Here is a 27,871-nt window from a genome sequence, read left to right on the forward strand (position 1 = left end):
TTATCAACTACACACATATGCATAAAACTTCTAAAATTTCATGAAGTAATGCTTACCTTTACTCCATGCTATGCAGCTTTATATGTTCTATTCCACTGCGTTTCATTTAAAAACGCTGGTCATGGCCCATTATGTGGGTTCTCTCTCCCACAGTTGTGACCCATAGTTTGAAAAACACTGGACAGATTGTATGGCCCTTTCCTCTCTAAAATGATGCAACACTAACATCAATATATGTGACTGTGATCACACAGATCTTCAAAATGTCAAGCACATGGTAGATGCTCAATTATTACTTGTTTTTACTGTGTCAAGGAAATTCTTTGAATATTTAAGTTAAATTAAGTAATTTTAATTGAAGTATTTAAGGTGCCAATCCCTTCAAGAAATTTTCCCTTACGTAGAACAGTATGGAGGTTCCTTAAAAAACTAAATATAGAACTACCATACCAACAGCAATCCCACTCCTGGGCATATATCTGGAAAAACCATGTTTCGAAAAGGTATATGCACCCCAATGTTCATTGCAGCACTATTTATAATAGCCAAGACATGGAAGTGACCTAAATGTCTATCAACAGAGGAAGAGATAAAGATGATGTGGTACATATATAAAATAGAATATTACTCAGCCATAAAAAAGAATGAAATAATGCCATTTGCAGCAATATGGATACCTAGAGATTATCATATTAAGTGAAGTAAGTCAGACAGAGAAAGACAAATACCATATCACTTATACATGTAATCTAACAAAATATGATACAAATGAACTTTTTTACAAAACAGAAACAGACTCACAGACATACAAAACAACCTTCTGGTTACCAAAGGGGAAATGTGAGGGGAAGTGATAAATTTGGAGATTGGGATTAATATACACACACTACTCTATATAAAAGAGATAACTAACTGTAGCACAGGGAACTCTACTCAATATTCTGTAATAACCTATATGGGAAGAGAATCAAAAAAAGAATGGATGTATATATATGTATAACTGATTCACTTTGCTGTACACCTGACACTAACACAACATTGTAAATCAACTATATGTCAATAAAAATTAAAAGAAAAATCTTCCCTGATTGCTCTAAATATTCATAGCTCACATCTGTGTCTTTCTTATTATACAAAATAATTATGTATGATTCTAATATAATTAAGAGATAATAAAAAAGAGATAATATACATAAACCACACAGTAAATCCCCAAACAAAAAATATAAATTGAGCTTATCAGACACTGTCGTAAGTACCCAAATTACAGTAACTCATTTCTTCCTCACACTATATGGTCAAAGTATAAATGGGGAAACAGAGACTCAGAAAGGTCACTGCAACCAAGTACTAAGTAACAGAGGCAGGTACTCTGATTCCAGAAGTGCACAGTGGTCCTAAGAAGGGTTAGTGAAGTATGTCCACTTTCTATTTTTATAACAGTTACATATATTGTCTGATCCTGCCCATTTAACAAGCAAGATATTTGATAGTAGAGAGCAGGTTGTCCCTTTTTTGGTAACTCCATATCATTATACTATACTCCAAGAACACCAGTTGGATGAATGAAATACTATTTGTGTGTCTGTGTGTCCATATATATAAACACAACATTTTGTAGGTAGACATAGTTTTTTTCATTTCATGCTCACCCAAACCAAGCCTAAAATTGCAATTAATATTTTAAAGGCTAACTCATTATTAATATGCAAAAATAAACTGTCTGTAAGTCTATTTGGTATATCTCTTTTGATTCTTCCATGTAACACTCGTTCTATCAGCAACTGGGATTTGCCAAACTTGTCCTGGGGCTAAATATATTGTCCTTTCATAATGTTGGCCATTTACTTGGTTAAGTAAATAGTCAAAATTTGATAGGTAACATGAATTTAAAATGTGACTAATAAGCCCAACATACTTAAATCATAAGCATTTTGGTTTTTGTTTTGACAAATGTGACCTGTGCATAGAGCTTCACTGAAAAATTCTCGTCATGTTGTTAATCTCTCCATTGTAAATGGCAGATAACAGTCAGCCACGTAAAATGTGCACTCACTTCTCTGCCACTTTTGTAGGATAAGTCGAGAGAAGAACAAAGAGATAGTTGGACTAATATTGTGTTAAAATACTTTTGGCATATCAAGTGGCCCTTTTAATTGCAGAAGTGGAGCTATAATGAGAACTAAAGAATGGCAAACAACAGACAAAAATGAAAACAGCTAAATTAGAAGGCGTATCCCAAATGAATCTTGAGACAAAGAAAGCATCCTAACCTGTTAGAACTATAATCTCTAAAGTTCTCACTTGATTCATTACCAATAAATAACGAAAGATATTAACAAAGTAATCATTTAAGATGAGTCTGACACAAATATCTTCAAAAGAAAAAAAAAAAAAAGCCCTACATCATTTTGGGTTAATTGTGCCCTCTCCAGGCAATTCTGTAATGTATGCTTCTTATTCAAGTACATACCAGGGGTGCCAAACTGGATGCAATTTTCCAGAGTCCTGGCATAGTCAGGGTCACTTAATTTAATTAGGTGAAGACTATTGGTTTTTTCCATGTTCTTGATCCATTTATTAGCCTGACCTTGAGGATCTATCATCAGAGGCCACCTTCTTGCGTTCCTGAAAGGGAAAGAAAGACAATGCTGGTCAAGCCATGATCTGTCTCTCTGCTATTTAAGAGGCATGCATCACTTTCTTACAGTTTAAACTTTACAGTATTATTTTACTTTTTAGCTTGTTTTGAGAAACTGTGTTCTTGAAGCAGAAACATTTAAATTGAGAAGGCTACTAGAACGGCAACTACAAAAGCCATCTGGCAAACTTAACACAAGTTCTTTTACTCCTTTAGAAAATTACAATTCTCTAAATGTTAAATTATATTTTTGAAAATGTTTGCTGCTCTTGCTAATTAAGTCACAATGATAACCATCAAGAGTACTAGAAATCAGGAAAGTCCAATTCTTCACTAGGCCCTGCCATTAATTAATTCTGTGACCTTGGGCAAGCCACTTCATTTCCTCAACTTCTGTCTGCTGTCATTTGCACAAGAGGGAAAGAGAAAGGATGGAGACATCACATCTCTATTTGAAATCTAGACCATTAAAGATACAGTGGTCTAAAATAACGGTGAGAAGCAAAATTTTATATCATCTAATCTTCACAATAGCCATCGATCCTTAAGTGTTAACACAATTGTTGACCCAGTAATTGTTTCAAATAGCTGTATATTTAATGTCACATATGTAGTTCACTACATACTTGCCTAGAGGTTGCGAGTTTCTTATGAACAGAAATATATTCTATGAAAGTCAGGGTTTTTGCAGTATGAGAGAGCTCATACTTATTGCTTTATTCTCACTCCCATCTCCCTTTTAGGATAAGAACAAGAGCAGTGAACCACCACAAGGCGCCCAGTTTACTGCCCAGGGAGTTGTTGGGTCACAAAGAGTTAACCAGTACCTGCCATCACGACATGGTATCCAACCACAGAGCTTTCTATCTGCTGTGAAATGTAATCAGCATTAAGATCACTGTTCTTTTCCTTCCTCTCAGAAGTTTCAGTAAACACAAGTCATAATTTTGGCCAGTTTCCTAAAGATACTGTCATACTCTTCCAAAAGGGAGCACAGCAAATTCATGCCGAGCATCAGAAGAACAGGAGGAGAAAATAAAAGGTGACTGGGGCAAAAAAAAAAAAAAAAAAAAAAAAAAAAAAAAAAAGCTGGGGATGAATCAGGATAATCTATTCGATTCCATCTCATTACAACACAAATTTAGTATTTCATCGGATCATTTGTCCCAAATGAAAGGAACCACAGTCCTCCAATATAAGCATTACATAATGTATTAGTGAGCTTGGGCTGCCATAACAAACCATCACAGACTGTCAAACAGCAGAAATTTGTCTTCTAACAATTCTGGAGGCTGGAAGTTCAATATCAAGGTGCTGGCAGAGGTCTCCCTCCTTGGCTTGCGGACAACACAGCCCTCTTGTGCCCTCAAGTGGCCTTTGCTCTGTACGCAGATCCCTAGTGTCTCTTCCTTTTCTTACAAGGACACCAGTCCTACTGGATGAGGGCTCTACCCTTATGACCTCATTTAACCTTAATTACCTCCTTGAGGCCCTGTCTCCACATATAAGCACACAGTGGGTTATATCTTCAACATATGATTTTGTAGGGGGTGGGGGGACAGAATTCATTTTATAATATTAATTATATTTAGGAAGAAATGAGACTAAAAGAGTAGATGCAAACAACTAATAAAAAGGGAACCATATCCATAAGAAACTAAAGGGAGTAAGAGGGAAATGAGAAACAAAACTTATATGTAAAAGTTTCATTCTGTTACATTTTGGAAATATTTTTAAGGTTGGAGGATTATGTGAGCTTTAGACAGCATTTATGCTTTCCTAAAGAAACTGAAATGACTCACTCTTCTTTCTGTTGCTTCCACAATTTTTTTAGCCACAATACCCCTGTTCATGCTGTTTCTTTGTCCAAAATGCACTTCTTCCCCATCCTTTCATGTTCAAGTACTACTCACATTTCAAGTTCAATTCAAATCTATGCAGTTCACAAAGCCTGTCTTGATCTCTTTTCTCACTGAACTTCTTTAGCCATTCATCCATATTATATTTATGGTACTTTCATATAATGATAATATTTTATTACGGTAATTCTATAATTTATTAGCTGCATCACCCAACTAAATTGTATATTCTTTGAGGGACGGGTCCATGCTGATTCTTCTTTTTCCTCTTTTCCTAGATCAAATAAAGCTTGCATACGACGATCCACTGAAGTGGGAACAGCAAAAAGAACATCTGACAAACACCATACAAGTTAACTCATTCTAAAAATGGATATTTTATAAGAGATTATCCCCACATAGAGAAGACTGGTCCAAAGAACACCATCTCAAAATTAGAGGAAAGGACTTCTGGTGTTGACCAAACTGGGTAAAATCCACTATAGCCTACCTTTGTCACTGATTACAATGAAAACTTTAGGATAAAATACAAAAATCAACTACTTGCAGATTCTAAAAAGTAAGTAATAAGAAGTGAATGGGAAAAAAGTTACAACTTGAGTAATGACCAATAAGCAGGTGGTGACTTTCTTGTGTGTGTGCGCATGTGTGTTTTCTCCTTATCTTCTGGCTTTGGTCTGAGAACAGGCCAATGCGGGGAACTGTGCACCAGGCACAGGTAGCAAAAACTCAAAGTAGAAGATGGAGAAAATGATCATGTGTGAGCCAGAGAGTGGGGGTGGGGGGAATCTCTCTGTTCTCTCTTCTGTCCCTACCCCCAGGTCAACCCAGCCAGAACTATATTACCATGGCAGAGCAGTGGTAATTCAGTCACCTAAAACACTGAGTGAAAATCCATCTCTCTGTATAGAAGAGCTGGGAAAAGGGGACTCTGTTGTGCATAGAGTCTGAGAGGTGTCATAATCTGCTCAGGCTGCTATAACAGGATTCAGTCCAAAATTACTTGATATACAAAGAACCAGAATGTGACTAATTCTTAAAGAAAAAGTAAGATGTCAGATTTACTAGAAAAATACCTTTAAGCAGTTATTATAACAACTCTTTATTTGGTAACAGTGAATATTTTTTGAAATAAATGGAAAGAGAGGTGTTATCAACAGAGAAATAGAAAGTTTAACAAGAACCAAATGAAAATTTTAGAACTGAAAAATATGATACCTGAAATAAAAACTTTACTGTAAGGACTCAACAACAGAAAGGAGACAACAGAGGAAACAATCAGTGAACTTGATGACCCGTGAAAAAAATAATCCAATTTGAATAATAAAGAGAAAAAAAGATTGGAAAAAAAAAGAACAGGGTCTCAAAGACCTGTGAGAAAATATTAAAAGGTTTAACATTCATGTCACTGGGGCCCAGAAAGAAGGAGAAAGAGATTGGTGTAGAAAAGATATTTGAAAAAATGGTTGAAACTTTCCCAAATTCAGTGAAACACATAAATTTACAGCTTCACAAAACTCAATCCTTAAAAAGGAGAAACCAAAAAAACAAAAAAACCCCACCCACACCCAACCTCATTATAAGCAAACTGCTGAAAACCAAAGAAAAAAATTTTTTTTTTTTTTTTTTTTTGGCAGGCCTCTCACTGTTGTGGCCTCTCCCATTGCAGAGCACAGGCTTCGGACGTGCAGGCTCAGCGGCCATGGCTCACGGGCCCAGCTGCTCCGCGGCATGTGGGATCTTCCCGGACCGGGGCATGAACCCGTGTCCCCTGCATTGGCAGGCGGACTCTTAACCACTGTGCCACCAGGAAAACCCAGAAAAAATATTTTGAAAAAATATTTTGAAAAAAGCAGCAGAGAAAAACGATATATTACATTTGGATGAAAATTATTCAAAAGACTGCAGATTTTACATCAGAAATCATGGAGCCAGAACAGAGTAGAAATGTCAACCCAGAATTCTACGTCCACCAAACATATCCTTCAAGAATAAAGGCAAAATAAAAAGTATTCTCAAATGAAGGAAACTAGAAAATTATTTGCCAGCAAATCTGCTCTAAACAGATGCTAAAGTTCTTCACCCTTAAGGGAAATGATGCCACAGTGAACTTTAGAAAGAAAAGAAGGTCAAAAAATGGTAAATATAATAGGCTATTTCCCCCCTCTTAAGTTCTTTAAAGCATACATAACTACTAAGACAAAATATTAACATTGTGTGTCTGGGGGGCAGAGTTTCAATGTATGCAGACATAATATATATGACTATGATAATATAATCAGAGGAGGGTATAGGGGACTTGCATGGTTACAAGTCTTCTACATTTTAACTGAAGTGGTAAACTATCTCTAGGTAGATTGTGAAAAATTGTACTAAAAAATAATCCAAAGTATTATAGTAAAAAATAGATAAATTGGGCTTCCCTGGTGGCACAGTGGTTGAGAGTCCGCCTGCCGATGCAGGGGACACGGGTTCGGGCCCCGGTCTGGGAATATCCCACATGCCTCAGAGCGGTTAGGCCCGTGAGCCATGGCCGCTGAGCCTGCGCGTCCGGAGCCTGTGCTCCGCAACGGGAGAGGCCACAACAGTGAGAGGCCCGCGTACCGCAAAAAAAAAAAAAAAAAAAAAAAAAAAAGATAAATTAAAGTGTGATACTAAAAATGGTGAATTATTCAAATAATCTAAAAGAATAAGAAATGAGGAACAGGGCAACAAAAACCAAATGTAAAAACAGAAAAATAATAAAATGTCAGATCTAATTTCAATGATATCAACCATATCAAGTATAAAGTTGTCTAAATTTACTAATTGAAGGAGAGAGATCGTCAGGCTAGAAAAATACAAGGTCAAACTGTATGCTATCCACAAGGTACCCACTTCAAATATAACAACATATTTATATTAAAAGTAAAATGATGGTAAAAGATACCAGGCAAACACTAATCAAAAGAAAGCTGGACTGGCTATAGTAATATCAGAAAAAAGGAGGTTGCAGAACAAGAAAAATTATCAGGGATAAAGGGGGATAATACATAATGATAAAAGGGTCAGTTCATCAATAATACACGGCAATCTTAAATGCGTATGCATCCAACAAGTGAGCTCCAAAATACAGGAAGCTAAAACTGATAGAAATGAAGAAACAAGTAGATGGAATATTAGCAACGATATGGAAGATATGAACAACACTCTCAAACAACTCAACCTGACATTTAAAGAAGTCTCCATCCCATGATATGTCAATTGCACAGGGAACATTCACATAGACCATATTTATGCCATAAAACAAATTGTAATAAATTTAAAGCACCTGGAATCAGATAATGTATGCTCTCTGAACGTAATGGAATTAAGTTAAAAATTAAAAAACAAATAACAAAAAGAAAGCTTAAAAATTCTCAAGTATTTGGAAATCAAACAATACATTTTTAAAATAACCTATGGTTCAAAAAAGAAAAAGTCTCAAGAGAAACCAGAAAATATTTTAAAGGAAATGAAAGTAAAAATACACCATATCAAAATTTGTGCTATGCAGCTAAAGCAGTACTTAATGGAAAATATATAGCATTAAAATGCATAGATTAGAAAAGAAAAAAAATCTAAAATCAGTAACTTAAGCTTCCCTCTTATATCAGAAAAAGAAGAGCAATTTAGGTCAAAAGCAAGCAAAAGAAAAGAAACAGTTAATATTCAATGAGAAATCCATGAAATTGAAAATCAACCAACCAAACAAAACAAAAACCAAAAAAATAAAAAAGGAGAAAAGCAATAAAAGGCTTGTTCTTAGATAGGATCTACAAAATTTAGCAAACTCTAGCTAAACAAAGAAGGTACAAATTACCAATATAAGGAATGATAAAGAAAATTATCACAGACCCTGCAGACATTAATAGGATGTTAAGGGAATGCTACAAACAACCCTATGCCCATAAATTTGGCAACTTAGTTGAAATGGACCAATTTCTCGAAAGACAGAAACTACCAAAACTCACTTGAGAATAAATAGATAACTTGAATGTCCTATAAGTATTTTAAAATTGAATTCATAGATAAGATCTTCCAACAAAGATCAAAGAAGATCTAAATAAATGGAGAGATATACTGTGTTCCTGGATTAGAAGACTTACTAAGTTGTCAATTCTTCCCAAATTTTGATCTATAGATTCTGCAGTCCTTATCGAAATCTCAGCAGAATCTTCTGTGGATATTCTAAAATTTATATTGAGAAGTAAAAACTAGACAAAACAATTTTGAAAAAGAAGAAAAAAGTTGGAAGAGAGATACTGTTCAATACCCAGTTAACAACTGCATCAAATTAATTTTCTTCAAACAACACCCTCAAGATAACATCTTTTTGATTCAAAGAGAGGACAATGTTGTGGCTTCAGTCTACAATGTTTGCTTTTGAAGATCATAGCTCCCATAGTTTCTCAAGTGGAAACTAAATTATTATAGCACCCAGCACTCCAAGTTTTGATAGTGTTTGTTCTTTTGCTATTGTCTAGAGAGGATAAATATTTGGTGCTCTTCTGTATTTTTGAAAGATATAGACTTCTAACATGATAATACATGTTCACTGTAGTCTGCATGGAAGGATGGAATTTGGATATATAGCAGTGGAGCATTTCAAAGAGTTGTGGTATTTTCCTCTTTACACACACACACACACGCACACACAATTAGATAAAAACAGACAAAGAAAGGTGGGTGTTCCTCTCAGTTATTACTGTTGCTGAAATAAACCTGATTTATCTAACTCCTATAAAATTGAAAACTTAAAACATTTTTTAAAAGCAGAGTTATATTAGATATAGGTCTGATCTACTTACCAAGTTGTTAAACAAGCCCAATACTTTCCCTGTGAAATGTTTAGATAGAATCCAATTACATTTAATGTTATCACTAGCCCTTGAAATTCTGATTAGCTAAGGAAACATCAAGTGTCAGTAGCTCCAAAAGTTAATTATGTTCTAACTTGTCCAAATTTTACATATTCTTCCAGTTCCCTAAATTACTGACTCTTCCCTCAGCTGAGATAGTATGTGAAAAGCATTTAGCACAGGCTCAGGTCCTTAGTAAGTGCTCCATATTAGGTATTATCATTATCAAGCAAGTATCTCTGGGGAAGGAAGAACACACTAGCAAATAAGTACGATACTTATTTGATACTTCAAAATGATCACCTTAACCTATTTACTGAAACCTCTCAGTATAAGATTATCAAAATCATTGAAAACAAAGCCAAGAATGAAAAATGTTAATATTTCCTACTTAGTAAGGTTGCTACCATAACTTCTTGCTAATGCTTCAACACTTTTACGAACAAATAGCAAACATTTAGGGGTTATGGCTCATTAAAACCATTTTCTACCTCAAGCTCTCCTGAAATGGAAGTTTGTCTTGAAAAAGATCACTGAAAGATATGGAATCTTAAAAGCAGAAATATTCATCAACAGTTCCAGTATTATTGAAATATGACTGGACCCAAAAGAAAGGGTACATTTATTTGCTAGAATATAAGAAGTATATCAGCCTCCGCTGGATAAATGGAGTTATAGGAATACATTATAGATGTCCTCCTAGGTAGAACAAAAGTATATAAATTGCAAATCAAAACAATAAAGACATAACTACTACTATGTGGGACATGACCAAGTATATTCACAATTGTTTGGGAAGATCAAAGCTTTTTTTTTCTGAGAGGGAAACAACAGCAACAACAACAACAACAACAAAATTGGACTATTATTTTAGCTGAAGTTAATTGGTCCAGCTGGACAAAAGTATAAGGTGGACTTTTTTTTCTATTGAAATTTTTAAAATAAAATTTTATTATCATTAATTATTATTTGTACAATATTATATTTTGACTTCTACAGCACGCCCACCACCGAAGGTTTAGTTTCCATTCATTACCAGATCTTTGATCCCCTTTACCCATTTCACCCTCCCCCCACACCCCCATCCCCTCCCCTCTGGTAACTACTACTCTGCTCTCTGTATCTACATGTTTGCTTTGTTTTGTTTTGTTTATTATTTATCTATCTATCTATTTATTTAATATTTCACATTGGAGCAAAAGCATACAGTATTTGTCTTTTTCCATCTGACTTATTTCACTTAGCATAACACCCTCAAGGTCCATCCATGTTGTTACGAGTGGCAAGATTTCATCTTTTTTATGGCTGAGTAGTATTTCATCTCACATATACATCACATCTTTAGCCCTTCATCTGTTGAGAGACATTTGGGTTACTTCCATATTGTTGGATAGTATAAATAATGCTGTGATGAACATAGGGATGCACGTATCTTTTCTAATTAGTGTTCTTGTGTTCTTCAGATAAATACCCAGAAGTGGAATGGCTGGATCATATGGTAGTACTCTTCTTACTTTTTTGAGGAATCTCCATACTGTTCTCCATAGTGGCTGTACCAATGTACATTCCCACCAACAATATATAAGGCTTCCAAAAGATAGACTTCTAAACATTCAGAAACCTCCCATATTGTCAACGTCCAATGTGTATTCTCACATTAAACGTCTACGCAAACTGTTTGCCACCTACTTGTTAAGTATTTAAAAAACGAACTAGCTGCCATCCTAAACTTCTTAAAAGGTACTTAAACATCTGTTTTAGTTGCAAACTAATGCACATATTTATCACTTATCTAGATTCTATAATTTTTCTTCTGGATTCATGTAGATTATCAGAGCGAGAGTACCCAGTGCTTAATTTTAGTCCACCAAAGAAAAGCTTGATAATCTCGTCTCCAAATCAACAAAGTAATTAAATGTAAGTTTAGTTCCTGGGAAAGTTTGTTTTTCTGAGTATGATTTGCTTGATTGAAAAATGAGAACTGTGTGACACAGCTTTTCTTTTTTACCTTGGTTATCGCAAAGCTGTGAGCTTAATTCAGGACCCAACTGCAAGGATTAGCTTGTCTCAAGTACCTAATAGTAACTACCTCTTTAATATCCCTAGGTGGTCTTATCAGATTTTATCCTGTTTTATGTTATATTCAAACTGCACATGCTTCAAATCCTTTTAGAATAGTTCAGTAAATAAATGCTATAGAAATCCATATGGCAGGATCATTTGCTGAGCAGTAAAGAAATTTGTTCACCAGAATTTTAATTTGTAGAATAATTTTCATAAATGTTACAAACAAAAAATTTAATAATATGGTTTTTACACATAGTGGTTAATTCTATTTTTTAAAATTTACATGCCTCAACCATTTTTACTTTAAGTACCATCATATCAATTACTTTTTCAGTAGTAAAGTAACAACTACTCAAAATAGTGATGTAACACAGAACTGAACGTTTCCTGATGGTTTCCCTGTGCTATTTCTAACATGCTAAAACCTCCAAAAAGATTGGTCCAGAGATAGAAGGCCCATAGTAATGTGACCTTGAAAATAACACAATCAATGATCATCCTCACACTAGGACAGAGTGAAGTCCTTGGCTTCTAGGAGGCAACACCTTGAGGAAAGGTAAGGCTGGATGAGCCTCTAGTATCCTCCCGGCCCAATCTCCATGGGATTTATCTACTAACCAGGAGATTCCAGGAATAGCACCACTCTTTTAAAAGCCCCAATCAGCCCAGGACCCAGAAATGTATCCATATCATTTAAGGTGGTCGCACACCCAGCAGGGAATAAGACATCACCAACAGAAACCTATCCCTGCATGTTTCACTAACCTATAATAACAAAACCCTGTGTTTTATGGGAATAAAAAATTTGGACTTCACTTACTTATGGCAGGGTTTTGCTCTATTTGCTAAAAATTGATTAAAAATTAAGCAAAAGTCATCTGGGGTTTTTAGTTTGTTTACTACTGTCTCCAATGCTCAACTACTCTGACATTAATTGGAGAAGGAAGTGATTATCCATATTTAATTTAGCTAATTAGTTAAGTAATACATTTTTCAATACTATAAAAGTTTACTAGCTGTGTTAAAAAGGTACACAGATAGATAAATCCACTGACTGATAGAGATCATTTGTGAGAAATATTTTCCTTACGTTATGATGATCCCGTTATCAATAGAAAATGAGTCAGAAGGTAATCCAGCAATATTCCAGGCTCGAATTGTCACTGCTTCTCCCAGAATACTCATAAAGGAATAATCATCTGAGCAGGGGATACCTCTTCCTTTGCACAAATTTGTCCACTCCTTGATCTGGTTCTTTAAGACATACACAGAAAGATATAAAAATGAGGTTGGAGGTTACCAAATGGATACCTTGTAAACTCCTCAACTACGCTCTGAGTCTACAAAGCATCGTTGAAACTCTACCTCAAAGATGATTTGTGTTCATCATATTTTTCAAAATAAAATCATAATTTAGAAGCTCTACTATGTATTCAAATGAAAATTATATATAATGTTAAGATAAAATTTAGATAGATCACTTACTAGTGAAATCAGAACTTTGTATCTGGAAAAAATAATTGCCAATTATGATTCCAAAGCTTCTGTTGACAAAATACATGGAGATCACCATGTTTTTCTACACATTTTCTTTAAATTATAAATATCAGCACACCTTACTACAATATTGTGGTATAAAAGTAAATCCAATTTGAACCAGTAGGGGACACAGAAAACATTTGTGTCTGGCTCTCACATGTCCTGGGGGAAGGACCAGAGCAGGGTTATTAGGCACCAATAAGGATCAGGGCACATACTGGAGTTTTGGATACCCCACCTGGGGCACAGTTTGCTAGGATGCTCAGGAACCAGAAGCATACTTCAAGCTTAGGTTCACACTCAGAAAATCAGAAATCAAGGTCCAAACTGAGGTTATAGATCAAAGGGTTCATAAACAGTGAAAGACATGACTGGAGAGAAAATAGGTTAGAAAGGGGCAAGGAGAAGGTGGATATATGTGGTGTTGATACCAGTCCGTGGGCAAATGAGGATGCCGTGTGCACCAAGTAGAGCTAGCTGAGAGGGCATGGTGGGTACTACCGTCTCCCTCGGGTTCCTGCTGAGTAGGTTGGACCAACATTCCCTTCGGTTTGCACATGAAAGGCTATGACAGTTTGGGGACAGCGGATGATTTTCATGACCTTGATTAGCCGGTTATTCTGTAGAATGCCCCACAGCTGGGTCTGTGTGGTATTCTGTCATGAGTCAATTTAGGTTATGCACCTTTGGCAGGAATATCACAGAAATGATACTGTGTTCTTCTCATTGCATCTCATCAGTGGCACATGATTTCAAACTGTCCATTCATGGATGACATTTTTATTTTGATTAAGGCATTGTCTGCCAGGCTTCTGTCTCATAATTATAGGATCTTAGGTATGATTAAAACTTCCTTGGATGGTGGGCCATAACACAAAGACACTCCTATAGATGAGAGGCAGAACTCTTTGTTACTTACAGCTCCAAATGAGAGAAATTGATACACAGCCTCCTGATACACAGGAGGCTGCACCTGGACACAGAGTAACAGCAAGGTGGAACTGTAGGGGGCAGTTTATAAACATCAAGCAGAGTGGGGTGGAGTTAGCTAGGTTTCCAGGGCTTCCTGATGACTGGGTCCTTTGAATAGTTCCACAGGCACCGGGAAGAAGGGGCCGTCCTTGGGTGTTAGGTATATGGGGGCCTCTGGAAGTTGGATATGTGCCTATTGTAACCCAGGACTATTAGAACCTGAAAAGGGAAATGGTTGGCGTGAGGGCTTAGCAAACTGCCCACAGAAGGGAATTCAGAGTTGTTAACCATGATTCAAAACTGAGTTAAGACAGCACACTCACGAGCACTTAATGACTATCATCTGGGTTTTTACTTGCTTTGGTTGTTGGCACCAGGACAGATGGCATGGCTATGTAGGGTGGAGGAGAAGGCAGCATTTCCAGTTTGATTCTGGCTCCTAGTACACAGTTCCTATGGGCATGTTTTTGATTTTTCGTTGAAGACTTTTGTGGGGAGGTCTGAAGGTTTTCTCAGATACAGCTTGATGCTGGTATGGGCATCGTAGCCAGTGATACGGGGAAGAAGTAGGGAAAATGAAAGCCATAGTTGCTGTGGAATGCTCTCTATAGTTGACAGGTGTAGTATGTTATCACAGATGAACTGGCTTAGAAATTTAAGCGGCCAATTATACATCTGTAAGGGTGTAGCAGCAGAGCATAGGTGAAATGAACATGAGGGCCTCTGAACAAGCATCTCAAAATACAAGCCAAGGATCTTGGCTGGTAATCAGGCGGTAAGATAGTTGGTGGAAATGGAAAACTGACCACTAAGGGTGCCACCTTGGTGAAAGTAACTACCGCCACCAAAGCAGTTTGACTTTGATTATTGGTAGGAAAAGGTCCCTCAGAAAGTTCAAAGTAATTCAACTCCAGGGCTTGTATGTCCTTACAGCTTTGTAGGATTTTGTTTTGGAGATAGGCGTGGGCATTACGATCGAATACTGTGGGCCCAGTTATGCTAGGAGAATGGAAATTTTCTACATTTTATTATGAGGAGTGCCAGAAACTCTACAAAGGGGTTGATGAATAATTGACAACTACTCAGACTCAAGCTTAGAGGGAGGGGATCTAGCTACTTACTGCAGGCTCTTGGTATCCAGAGACTTTGATGTTAGGAAAAAACCAAGATTGTTTTAAAGCCTTTTTGTCTTACTTGGGTTTCCCAGGAGCAGACTCTGACATGAAGGTTTATCTGAAATGATTTATTAAGGAAGGGATACTAGGAGAAGCAGTATAACGACCAGGAAAAAGCCAGTAAAAGGTGAGAGATCAGCCAAAGTTCTGCACAGGTGGTTACACCTTATTCCTACAGGGGGTGTAAGTTATTCCTTGCATTTGTTCCAACCAGAGGAAGGGAGACAGACCTTCAGGCTCTCACCTCTGTCAGTCTTTCACTGAGGCCAGCCTCAGAGGGCAGCAAATTCCCAGCCAATTTTAGCTCTCCAAGCACTGCGCAAAGTGAGTTCTAAGAACCCAAGGGAAGTCTGCCAAAAAAGCCACAGGTGCTGGTTGTTGGACGTGAACGCACAGGAAACCAGGTGGGGATCTGGGCAGAGCACTGAAATTGCCACTATTACCCTTGTGCTTAGAATCGAATGGGAAACTTGATGGGGCGTAAACTGCCAGCTGCCCTGACCCAGGAGAAATAGATAAAAGAGACGATTACAGAGCAGGATTCAGAGAATGAATTCAAAGGAAGGAACAATGACGTTAGAGATTAGTTAAGTAAAAGCCTAGGTTGCTACAGTAAAGCAAGGAAGGGATAAAATTGCCTTCAAGTCTTCTTAGATGGGACGGGATAAGGTGTCCTCTTGAATCAGGGGTGGGGACAGTGCACAGAAGTTCACAGAAGGAGTTACGAGCTTTGCTTGGAGCTTGTGTCTAGTTTAGCGTTGCTTTGCTTCTGTCCATAAATTTCAAGGTCTCAGTTCAAGCCTCAATGCTTCCTTGAAGCATTTGTGTAGTGGTCTAACTGGCAGCCCCCATTCTGGTGGAAGCAGCTGACTGGAGAGTCAAGCAAGATGCAGTGCTTTGGAAGGAGTCGTCAGAGAGGGCTGGGTTGGGAGGAGTGGCCCTGGCTGGTGACTTCCAGCATGGCACTGGAATGCTCAACAGGAGCCAGTGCAGACACCCGGGGGTATGTTGGGAACCAACAGAGGAGTGTAGGAGGCTCTGCAGGTACCACTTCCATCCTTCCAAGTTGACACAGAAGAGTAGAAAGAGGGCTAAATTAGGATTCAGGTGACAACAAGTCTCATTTCTGCCCTGTCATTAACCAGCTGTGTGGTTCTGAGCAGTTTTCTTAATCTTCATAAGCCTCAGTCTCTGAAAATGTCGAGCAAACCAGTCTATGACTAGGTAAATAGTGTCATGTTAAAAGTTAATTATCTGAACTACAAGATGTCAATGCCATAACTGCAGACAGTCATTCAGACACAAATGAAGACAGAAAGCTAAGAAGAATATGAAAGTCATGCACCAGGACAAGGGCTACCAGAACCAAAAGATAAAGACAGAAGCATGATCAATGTGAGGATTTTAAACTAGTTTGGTTAAAAGCAAACAAGCAAACCAAAACAGTGGCCACCAAGAATCAACCCTACTTCAGCGAAAGCCCTGAATTCAAGCGAAGCTCAACTGAGACCACGGGCAAAGCGAATGCTTTGTAAAACTTGATAAAGCCACACACAGAAGTGGGTTTTCATTTACTCTTTCTCTCCTCCGTTGACACCAGAAGCTATTGGCAAATGTTTCAAATTTCTCTCTTCTCTTTATTTTCACTGCCTTCTTCTCCTTTTAATTTTTCTAAATCTCTCCTCCTGCTTTGACAGGGCCATGTCCTGGGTTGTACTCCTAGAGAGAGCTGAAAAATGTGCTGGGTGTCATTGAGAAAGGGACTGAACAGTGGAACAAAAAAGCTGGGATAAGAAGTAGGGGTTAGGAGTTGGATCAAGGAGGCAGAATCCGTCAAAGGGGTGGGAATTCGAAGCAGGGAACCTGGTATTTATTTTCTTAGGAAAGAAGCCACTTATCAATTGGGTTTTAGGTAGGTTCGTCTTTTCCTCCCATAAAGTTTCAGTTTCTCAAGTCATTTGGAAATGATTTATTATTGAGATTCATAGAGAGTAGTTGACTAAAACCCCCCAGCTCCCCAAAATATCCTGATACGTTTATACTTGTTTAAGAACTGAAATTTTATCATTAGAGCCTACCATTTCACATTACGTTCTAAAGTAGATCTTTTTGTTTCTAAAACAATTAGAAGAGTATTTGACATAGCACTTTTTTGGCTACCAAGCTAATTTATTGAATAATTAAAATACACAACTAGAAATCACTTGAAAACATTTTTCTCCCTCGTACTTACCAAAAAATCCAAACAAACAAAAAACCCCAAGATTAATGTTGATTGTAATGGGAGGGTCAGGAAGAGACCCTAGAGGTCGATGAGTACTCCCTACCTGTCGATAGTTAGATGTAAAGGCTCCGAGGTAAGCGACGACCCCTGAGGAAATGAGGATGTCCCCTGTCAGGTTGATGTACAGCTGCCCCAGCTCCAGAGCTGTTTGGCTCCAGCGAGTTTTCTCACCCCCAAGGCCTCCGATCAACTTTTCAGCTCGTTCTAGCTTTTTGCTACACAGGTCAACCTCAAAAATAAAAGTAAACTTTTATCAACATCTACAAGGAGAATAAGTTAAAAAATTATTTAAATTTCTGCAAGATTTTACCCTCAGGGATAAATTTTTACATTACAAACACGCCTGGAATTAATTATTTTTAACGCTCTAAAAGAAAAATGTGCAATATCTAACTATGAAGATTGGCAAGTCCATGACCTTTTAGAACATTTTTCATAATAAAGTGTGTACTTTAATATAATTTGTGAAATTTGTAACAGATATTTATCATATAATGCAAAGAATAGCTCTATTAAAGGAAATGAGCTACCGTATGAGACACTGAAAGTTAATTAAGTAATAAAGGACATCCTCTTGCAAATATAGATGTTTCCCCTCCATTTTAATAATCTAAATGCATTTTATTTTAAATATTCTATGAACGTTTTCCCCTCATTTAACTTGTGGTTGATTTAATGATAATTTTAAAGGTTAAATGTTTAAAAGTTTTAATAATTTATGCTTACTTACAAAGCACAATTTTCAAGTTGTTAAATTGTGTCAACCTACTCAGACACTTGCAATTAACCTTAAATTAGGACATCAATCAATAGTTGACAGCCTACTTTGTGCAGAAGACTGTCAACCAAGTTTGATTATACATAATTAAGCAATGTTATTTTAAAAAAGAGGAAGGGTAATTATGAATATGGCAAACTTTGGGAAAAGCTATTTCAACCCATGCAATAGCAATATTCCAACAGAATACCTGAATTATTTTGATTAATTTTAAGTGACTTAGCATCATTATTCTTAGAACATGACAAGATTAAGTAAAGGTTATCTTAAAGTTCAAAATGAAATAATTTACATGAACAGAGGAAGTAAATAATTGATAAAAGCAGAGACATTTAGATCATTTTGGAATAAGAATTTGTCCTATACTTTTTCTTATGCTATTAATATTTATATTAAATAAATGCTTTTAGATTAAAAGATATAAAATACTGTACCAGTTTATCTAAAGATAGGTTTAAAAAAAGCAGAAGGTATGTAATTGGTAATATTTTTGATACTTCCTAAATAAAAACCTTTCTCTCTTAATTTTCCCTCCTTTAATATCTTTTGCTTCCTAGTTTCTTTCTTCACCCATTCTTCTTTCAACAGTATTAAAATGTTGAATCAGGTCTTGGACTATAATAAAGTTGCCATCAGGAGCCACCAAGTAAAAATATTTTAGCCAAAATTTCTCTTCCAGAAGTAGATTTTTAATACACATATATGCATGCATTCAATTTACATTACCATAATTTTCCAACATTTTATTATGAAAAGTTATTTCAAACATACAACACAGTTGAAAAATGTTTACAGTGAGCAACCACATACCCATTTTTTAGTTATATTATTTAAACTAAAACTGATCACTTGGAACCCATGCCTAATAATAGGTCACATTTTTAAGATTAGCACAATGTCACATATTGCACAAATACAGAATTTGTGCACATATCCTACAGAAAGAAGCAGTCTAGTACAGTGAGAAAGAGCATAGCTATTAGAGTCAGATTGCCTGGGTTTGGATCTCAGCTTAGAAGCTGCATCGACCATGAGTAAGTTGCTTAACTTTTCCGTGCTTCAGTTATTACAAAATGGTTCAAAACGATTACCTCCCTCAGAAAGCTTTTGTGAGAATCAATGAGATAATATACATTGCTCTCAGAACAACAGTGCCTTGCATATAAGCACGCAATAAATGTTAACTGTTATAAAATGTTTTGACTTTTTTCTGGAACATAATCAGACTCTAGCAATTAATTTTTGCAAATGGTATCACTATCTAAGAGCAATGATTTTAGTCTTAAAAACATTTTCAGTGGACACACTATGGTTCTGGGTATTGAGTTCTAATCTCAGCTCTGCCATTCACTCTTTTTTTTAAAAAAATAATTTTTATTGGAGTATAGTTGATTAACAATGTTGTGTTAGTTTCAGGTGTACAGCAAAGAAAATCAGTTATTAACTCTTATATAACCTACGTCACTTAACATTTTGGTTCCCCATTTTCTCACTTATAATGAAGAATGATTTAAATAATCTAGCTCAATATTCTAGTAATCTACAACAGAGCTTATTGACAATTTTCTTCTTTTTGTGGGGTAAAGAGCCAGAAGGTAAATATTTTAGGCTCTGTGGGCCAAGAGGCAAGAATGAGGATATTATATAGGTACTTATATAATCATTTAATATATAATCATTTAAAAATGTCAAAACCATTATTAGCTTGTGGGCTGTACAAAAACTGACAATGGTGGACTTGGCCTGTGGTCCACTGTTTGCCAACCACTGACCAGGAAGAAAACAGGATTGCTGTGTTTGTGCCAGCATGAACATCATTTTTATTTAGAATAATGGAGGATTTGCCCATATTTGTCTGTATTCTCCTATACCTGGTTTTCCAAGTCAGCCTTCTTTTGTTTATTTAGTTCGAGTGTGTCCTGAAGCTTGGCCAGCTTGTCCTGAACTTCCCGAAGCACTGACTGCTTCTTTCTGAGACCATCCATGGCAATTTTAAGCTCCCCTTCAGCTGCAGCCAGTTTTATCTTTTTGGGAGCTACTATTTTTGCCACTCTGCCAAAAGTAAAATTGGAAAATTAAATACATGTTTAATATTCTAGTGTACTTTCTGTCACTGAATTTACTTTTCTAATATCCTTACTATAACTCAAAACACATCTTCATGTATAACCTATACTGATTTCTATATTTTACATTTCATTTAGGAATCAGTCAAATCTGATCTCAGCACATAAAACATGACTATTAAAATAGATATCAAATACACATAATGTTTTCAAATAAGTAATTTTTTTACCCAAAATAAAATATTCAGTTGTCACCAATGTCAATTTCGGTGATTTTGGAAAAGGAGAATAAGCATATACATGTAAAATAGAGCAGTGTTTGTGGAAACTAGCCTAATTCGTTAAGGCTTAATTATGATGAGAAGAAGGGTATTTTATTCACATCATTTTACTCTTTCATTTTTAAAAAATTTTTATTATTTTAAATAATTAAATGGGTTAATCTAACTATTTTATTTTCATCTCAAAATAGTTAAAATGATTTTCTGTGTGTCCACCCACTTCCTCAGTTCCCCAACTCTTTTTTTTCTCTTCCAGTTTTATTAAATACATCTAAGAATGACACTCCTGTCTTTATATTGTACTTTTCTCAAATTTCAGAATATATCCCTAACTAAAACCAGCTATCTTATAAATATGTATGTTGGTAATAAAAGGGATTATTAGGAAAAAGGATGGATCTAAATTCTCTTTTATCTGGAAAATGGAATTAAGTCATGTTATATTTCTAAATAAATGATAAAACATTAAATTAAAATTTATCATTAACATAATATATCATGGTCCAAAATATACACAGCCTGTAATATATATGTACAATGATTCAAACTGTTTATGAGTTTGAAAGACATCCAGTAATAGTTCCTGTTTTGAAGAAATAACCAAAATTTTTTACTGTTTTGTATATAAGTATTTCTCATACAATCATCAAAAAAGGCTGTTTGTCTAAACAAAGAATAAATGTTAAGGGTGGTTTTCAAAATGTGGTCCAAGACATGTCCCCTCCCCTTCAGGGACTCCAAGAGGTCCTCCTTGTGCAACTAAACATCTGTGTGAGGCTGCATTTTCCTCATATACTTCAATCAAAACAATATATCCCACAACAGATTGAATGAAGAAGCAGATCTGAGAGTCCAGCTGTCTTTTAAAGCACACAGTAAAGAGATGTGCAAAAATATGAAACACCACCACTTTTCTCACAACGTTTTTTGAAAATGTGGATTAAAAAAAAGTTACTTATGTAAACATGTGGAGTTTTTTATTGCTATTTAAAAATGAATATTTTTAAAAATTCTCAGTTTTAATTTCTAATATGGTAGATAAAAAAGGTTTTGGGGTCTGCAATAATTTTTAAGAATATAAAGGGTTCCTGAGTCCAAAAAGTTGAAGTATCATTGTATTATACTATTTAGTTGGTATAGTCTTGCCTCCAGTAAATATGTCATATAACAGGCATTAGACAGGATTTTCTGAGGACCCTCTCACCTATGTAGCTCTTTATATTATTTAAATGGCCAAACCTGAAAATAAAACACACCAGTTCATTTTCTTTTTGTTAGTACTTACTTGTCATACGAATCCATTGCTATGACCCATTTGCACAGACCTTCGGCTGCTGTGGAAGCATTTCTAATCTTTTCTGGAACAAAATCTGGATTTGGAATATAATTTTTTCTTATGATGTTCATGTAAGCTGGAGGAATATTGTCCTTGTCATATTCATGAAGTGACTGTAGAAATCGAATGTCACCAAGAAGTCTTTTGGCGGGACCCCAGAAATCCTCAATTTTTTTCCCTGAACCCGTTGGGTCAGGGATTTTGTCAGCTTTAATGCCTTTCAAGATGCATACAGCTTCCATAACAAGCTTGACACCAGCGGGAGGACTCTTCATGGATTTTATCACTGTAATGTCCTTGAAATAATAACATGCTATTATTAAAAAAGAATTGTTTACATATGACTTGTAATCGGTTCCTATTTTCAAACTAAGCCATAAGATAGAAACTCACCGTTCATTGGGTAGAAATGATGAAAGTGATAGAATTGTGTCAAGAAGTGTTGAGAAGTTTATCCCAAAGGAAAAGTTACAGACAAAAAAGAGTAACGGGAAGATACCCTATATGAGATTACTTATGACATGAAATCTACTTCAAAGACACAAGAAAGAGAGTTTTGGCTGTCACAAAGTAAGAGTTTTGTTGCTTCTGAAAAGCTATAAATGTCATAGATGCAAACAGAAAAACACAGAGAAATTATACATATGAGTGTCTCCTATAAACCAACTATATATAGTTAGCTCTTATAAACATTTTCCTTTATATTCCTCTATATCTTTTTCATATGTATACGCTATAAACCAGTGTATATGCTGTATTTTAACCAATGGAATCACAGTATACTTAACATACACGCTGTTTTAAAATCTGTTCTATTTCAATCACAATACATAGCGAACATCCACTCATGCTAGTAAACACATCATTTTTAATGGCTGCATAGATAGCCTTCCAATGCATAGATAAGAACCATAATTCTAATACCCTATTTGTGCCTTTTTCTCTTTTTTACTATTACAATTGCCATATTGAATTAAAGTCTTAATGTCTTTTATTGTTTTAAAGCTTTTGACAAATACTGACAAACTGCCCTCCAGAAAGCAGAAGGGTGCCTGCTGCTTTACTACATACACCCTTAGCAACACTGGTAGGCATTCTGACAGGCCAAAGAAATTTTATTTTGATCTGTATTTCTTTAAATACAAATAAGGAATGATATGTTTATTGACACTTTGTATTCATATGTTTATTGACTATTTGTATTTCCTCCTTTGTGAATTAGTACTTCTTTATACCATTTACTATCTTATCTTAGAGCTTGTTATTGATTTATAAGAGCTTTTCACATAGAAGCATATTAATATCTTGTTTACCATACAGTTGAAAAGTTTTTCCTCAGCGTTTCTAAAGTTCTGTCCATGGTGTTTATATCAAACAAAATGTGTTGGTTTTTAGGTACTAAAATTCAGTACTTTAAAAAATTTTTATTATTTATGAAAAATACAAAAGAGAGCATATACATTATGAACAATATTGCTTACTGTTTTTTTGTTCCTGATTTCTTATACCAAAGAAATCCTAGGTTTTAGTTTACATTCCAAGATCATTAACATCTGACCTACATTTTCAACCATTTTTATAGTAATATAACTATTTATATTTAAATTTCAATCTGAAATCTATTTTGGAGTAAGGTGTGACGAAAGGATCTAACACTTTCTCCCTTACCTCATCCAAAAGTTTTGCCAAGATTCCCAACACTATTTATTTTTTAAAACTCATCTTTATCTTTCTTAATTGAAATGTTCACTCTCACACCTTAATTTTTAATGAATTTCAAAGCTTAGACATGCTATTATAAAATATAACATTATAAGCCATATTATGTATCACAAAAAACAACTGACAAACATTGACATAACACTTTATCATATATACTGTAAGGTATATTCCAGTTACAAGTGTCTAAATATGAAATAGGTGCACATAGCATCAAAATATGTACTTGGGTCTTATACCCCTGTTGATTAAAGTTGCTCTGCAAAGTTCCTGAAATAACAGTTGTTGTACGGTTGTTTAGAACATTTGGAAGCTTGCTTCTTTTTCAAAGTTGTCTTAGTTATGCATGTACATTTCTTTTTTTCCAGGTGAATGAGGGAATCTTTTTCCCAATTTGAAAATGATTTCAATTGCATTAAATGTGGAGACTAATTTGGAAAAACAGACTAGATTGTAGCACACAATATTAAGTACTTTCTTAAGCTATGATGATGCGTCTCCCAGCAAGCCTGTGGCTGTGCTCTTACCTGTGCAGTGAGAGTGTCAAGGGCAGCTAGAGCTGACTCTAATACGGGCAAGGCCCCTGCCAGGTCAGCATCACATTCATCTTTGATGGCTTTGGCAGCCATAGCTTGTTCATTTGCTATTGTTTCATCAGCTTTCACTATTTTTTCAGTTTTGGCAACTTCTACAGACTCCCTCTCAATGATTATCATCATTTCATCAACCTCTTTGCTAGCAACTTTTAACTGAGGTTGTAGAGCCTCTAACTCGAATTGCATTGTGGCTACTTGAGATGCAGCAGAATCCAGTTTATCCAAACCCACTTCGTACCTCTTTTTCATTTTCATTACTTCACTGAAAGCAAAGATAAAACAAGGTTAGCTGTCAGGCTCTAGCTCCTCCTTCAAGGAAAAAAATTAAGTGTTCTTGAGCTTTTCAGGCTTTTTCAAGGCAAAACTAAAGAAGTGGACCTACTGTATAGCACAGGGAACTATATTCAGTATCTTATAAATAACCTATAATGGAAGAGAATCTGAAAAGTTATAAATATATATAACTGAATCGCTTTGCTTAATACCTGAAACTGACACATTGCAAATCAGGTATACTTCAACTTAAAAAAAGTGGTTTGAAAGTTTTTCACATATATTAACAATTTTGTGAAAAATATAAACTCTAGAACTTTAGATTGTGTGCAATTAAAAGTAGACAGTATGTCTAGGGATTTTTTGTATTTCCAGTACCTGACACAATATCTAGGCATATAACAAATTCAAAAGATAAATACACTAAGTATAAGGCAAGGAACCTCCTTATACCGAGATGAATGATGTGCCTCTACAATTAGTCACCTTGGGAAGTTTATTCCAACAACATTATTGTTCCTTAAAATCTTTTTATAATCAGTTATTTTAAATAGACTTCAGTGCCCAAAATACATTATTTTGAATGCTGCCAAATGTGGCATATAATTTTAAGATGTGTTAAGTATCTTGAAATAGGAATTTTTTTATATAAGATAAAAGTGGCCAATAGAGAATAAAGCTCAACACTTTTTTGGTGCAAAATTATTATAAGGTAATAATAATTGATTCAAAATAATGTAATATATATATATATATATCTTTTTTTTTTGGCGGTACGCGGGCCTCTCACTGTTGTGGCCACTCCCGTTGTGGAGCACAGGCTCCGGACGCGCAGGCTCAGCGGCCATGGCTCACGGGCCTAACCGCTCTGCGGCATGTGGGATATTCCCGGACCGGGGCACGAACTCGTGTCCCCTGCATCGGCAGGCGGACTCTCAACCACTGCGCCACCAGGGAAGCCCAAAATAATGTAACATTTTAACATACTTTAAATTTTTATCTGCATTCATATGTGTTCTAGAGATAATTATACATTATGAGTAGAGAAAACGCTCCTTTATAATTTGTTTCATTTTAAATATTTGAGATGCCATAATGTCTCAAAATAAAAGGTGACACATTTTAGAAGTTCTCTTCAAAACGTTGGTTGGAGCAGGTAACAAACCAACCTGATAATTGTCTAAAGGTGGAAGCGCACTCTTCAACTGAGTGCTTAACTGGCTTGAGCTGGAAAACTGAAAAGGCTGTCATAGGGGGAAAAAAAACATTACAAGTCAGGACATGCTACACCTTTGGCATTTGTGATTCCCTCCGAGCAAAACGTGTTACAGCAATGGGAACTGAGGAGACTGGATAGAGGATACCATATTATCTGTGAGTTTGGTTTCAGTGGAACCTTTGTGGAGCAAGCACTGGAAAGGTCTCACTCCTGCCAACATGAAGCAGCTTCAGTGTGGTGGTTCATCCCACATGATGCTTTGCTGGCTAAAACACTGGTTTCTTGGCAGGGAACCTGATAACTTGCTTCGAGGTTACAGTACTACCTGGCTATAAGGAGATCTAAAGACTTTAGCTATTAAAGGAAGAATAACTACAGGGTGGGAATTCTAGTTGAGGTAAAGGAGAACATTTCTAAAAAGAGGAAGGTAGGAAGGCCAACAAGAATATCTAAAAACGCCTAGAAAACTATTACTTTCAAACTTTCTCTAAGTTTGTATATCATTTTTATAATCTTTCTTCCAGTTAGGATGGCCTTAAATACTGTGAGCATATAATCAAACAGAAAGATGAGTGATACCCCCAAATTAATCAGACTCCCCAAGTGGTTTTGATCTCCCTGGATGGGAAAATATGGGGGGAGAAAAGCAAGATTCCATTAGGTTAAAGATCCTAAGATCTACATGGTAAGAAATAATAAAATGACAGGCAAAGAAATAGTAAAATTCAGCTAAGTCTTGTAGCAGCCTTGGGTGGGACTTGCAGATTTCACTAGGTAGAGGGGAAAAATACCATTGGTATGATTCAACACGGGGTGTGTGCCATGATGAATAGGAAAGCCATGACACTCCTGCTGTGGAAGGCATTACAAAAGTCACTATAAATACGGCTAAGGAGTTTCCCAGCAGTATCTAGGTAGCATCTTGGACAATACGAGAAAAGGTACTTCAAAATGCCTGAGATAGTGAGTTAGCCATAAGAAGATTTAGAATGAACTATAGTTAATATGCAAAAACTAAACTTATTATTTTTTTGTCAAGGAATCTGTGCACATTTGGTGTTTTAAGTATTTTTTTAATATTTAGAAGAATTTGGTCTATTAGATGAACAGATCAGCCTTGTACTCCAATATAAGTTATGTAATTGATCAACAGAGCTAATTTGTGCTTTGAAGTAAAAAAATCTCATTAAGTTTTTAGACAATAGTCAAACACTGAAAAGAACTTAAGGCTTACCATATGTATAAGTTTAACTTACTAGATTTTCGAAATTATTTAAGTACCTGGGAAAGTTTAGTTTGATAAATCAGACTTCAAGAGGGAAATAAAAATATTAAAAATTACAAATGCAATATAAAAAATTGCTTAAATTCATATAAGTTTATTGATGTTTGTATTGATGTTTTCAAATAAGAGTTTACTTAAAGAAGGAAAGCTGGTTATGTATATTGAGTGGCTGTCTCTGGGTTTCAGCTGTTCAATACCTAAAGAGAAGGTTTATTTATTATCTAATTACTTATTAAAGAAAAATTACTCCCTAGTGTTGTTTACCCAATAGCATTGTCAAAGTATCCTGGAGCCTTACCACAGCTCTGAGTGGCACACCTTCATTCCTTAAACAAATACGATTATGCATTTATCATGTGCTGGGCAATGCATCTGCACAAAAGAATAAGCCCTGTTCCCTACCCTAAAAGTGTCTGTGGAGTAAATCATTTAATGATGTAACAAAACTCACAGTATATACATATATGAAATAAATCTCTACCACATCATTGCTATGTCATTTTTGTCCACACAAATGTTTTAAAAACCACCATAGCTTACTTTGAAATAAGAAATTTTGTTTTTACCTCCTTTTCTTTTCCAACAACAGTTTGAAGGTAGAAATTAATTCAAGATAAGAGGTAGGAGTCACGTAATTGTATCTTTGAAGTTCAACATAGAAGGATGTCGATAAATCTACAGCAGAAGTGTGAAAGCTTTTACACAACTCAATACAGCCATCTCGTATTTCCTCTGACATTTCAATGTCTTCCAAGAAGCGGGAGGCAACTGCCTGTAGTGCATCTTCAGGCCAGGACTGAATTTAAGATAAATGCTTTAGCACATGATCCAATTTACTGACAGGAGTTTGTTATTACTGCGGTCCTTCATGGATGGTGGAAATGCAGGGGAAAACATGAGG

At 35.7% G+C, this 27,871-nt stretch overlaps 1 protein-coding gene across 1 annotated transcript in view; it reads right to left on the reverse strand.

The window, feature by feature from the left end:
* DNAH7 (dynein axonemal heavy chain 7) overlaps positions 1-27,871 on the reverse strand; it is a gene marked incomplete at its 3' end in the record, with an annotated part of 233,361 nt that overhangs the window by 67,220 nt on the left and 138,270 nt on the right. The window contains exons 41-47 of the mRNA XM_082841795.1: positions 27,537-27,766; positions 24,125-24,455; positions 21,828-22,174; positions 20,067-20,247; positions 17,461-17,646; positions 12,538-12,701; positions 2,474-2,628 (exon numbers count right to left, since the gene is read on the reverse strand). Of these exons, the coding sequence (XP_082697921.1) occupies positions 2,474-2,628; positions 12,538-12,701; positions 17,461-17,646; positions 20,067-20,247; positions 21,828-22,174; positions 24,125-24,455; positions 27,537-27,766 (1,594 nt within the window). The remainder of the gene's footprint in view (positions 1-2,473; positions 2,629-12,537; positions 12,702-17,460; positions 17,647-20,066; positions 20,248-21,827; positions 22,175-24,124; positions 24,456-27,536; positions 27,767-27,871) is intronic.

Source organism: Leucopleurus acutus (assembly GCF_964270905.1).
Source record: "Leucopleurus acutus genome assembly, chromosome: 6".
Taxonomy (NCBI): Eukaryota; Metazoa; Chordata; class Mammalia; order Artiodactyla; family Delphinidae; genus Leucopleurus; species Leucopleurus acutus.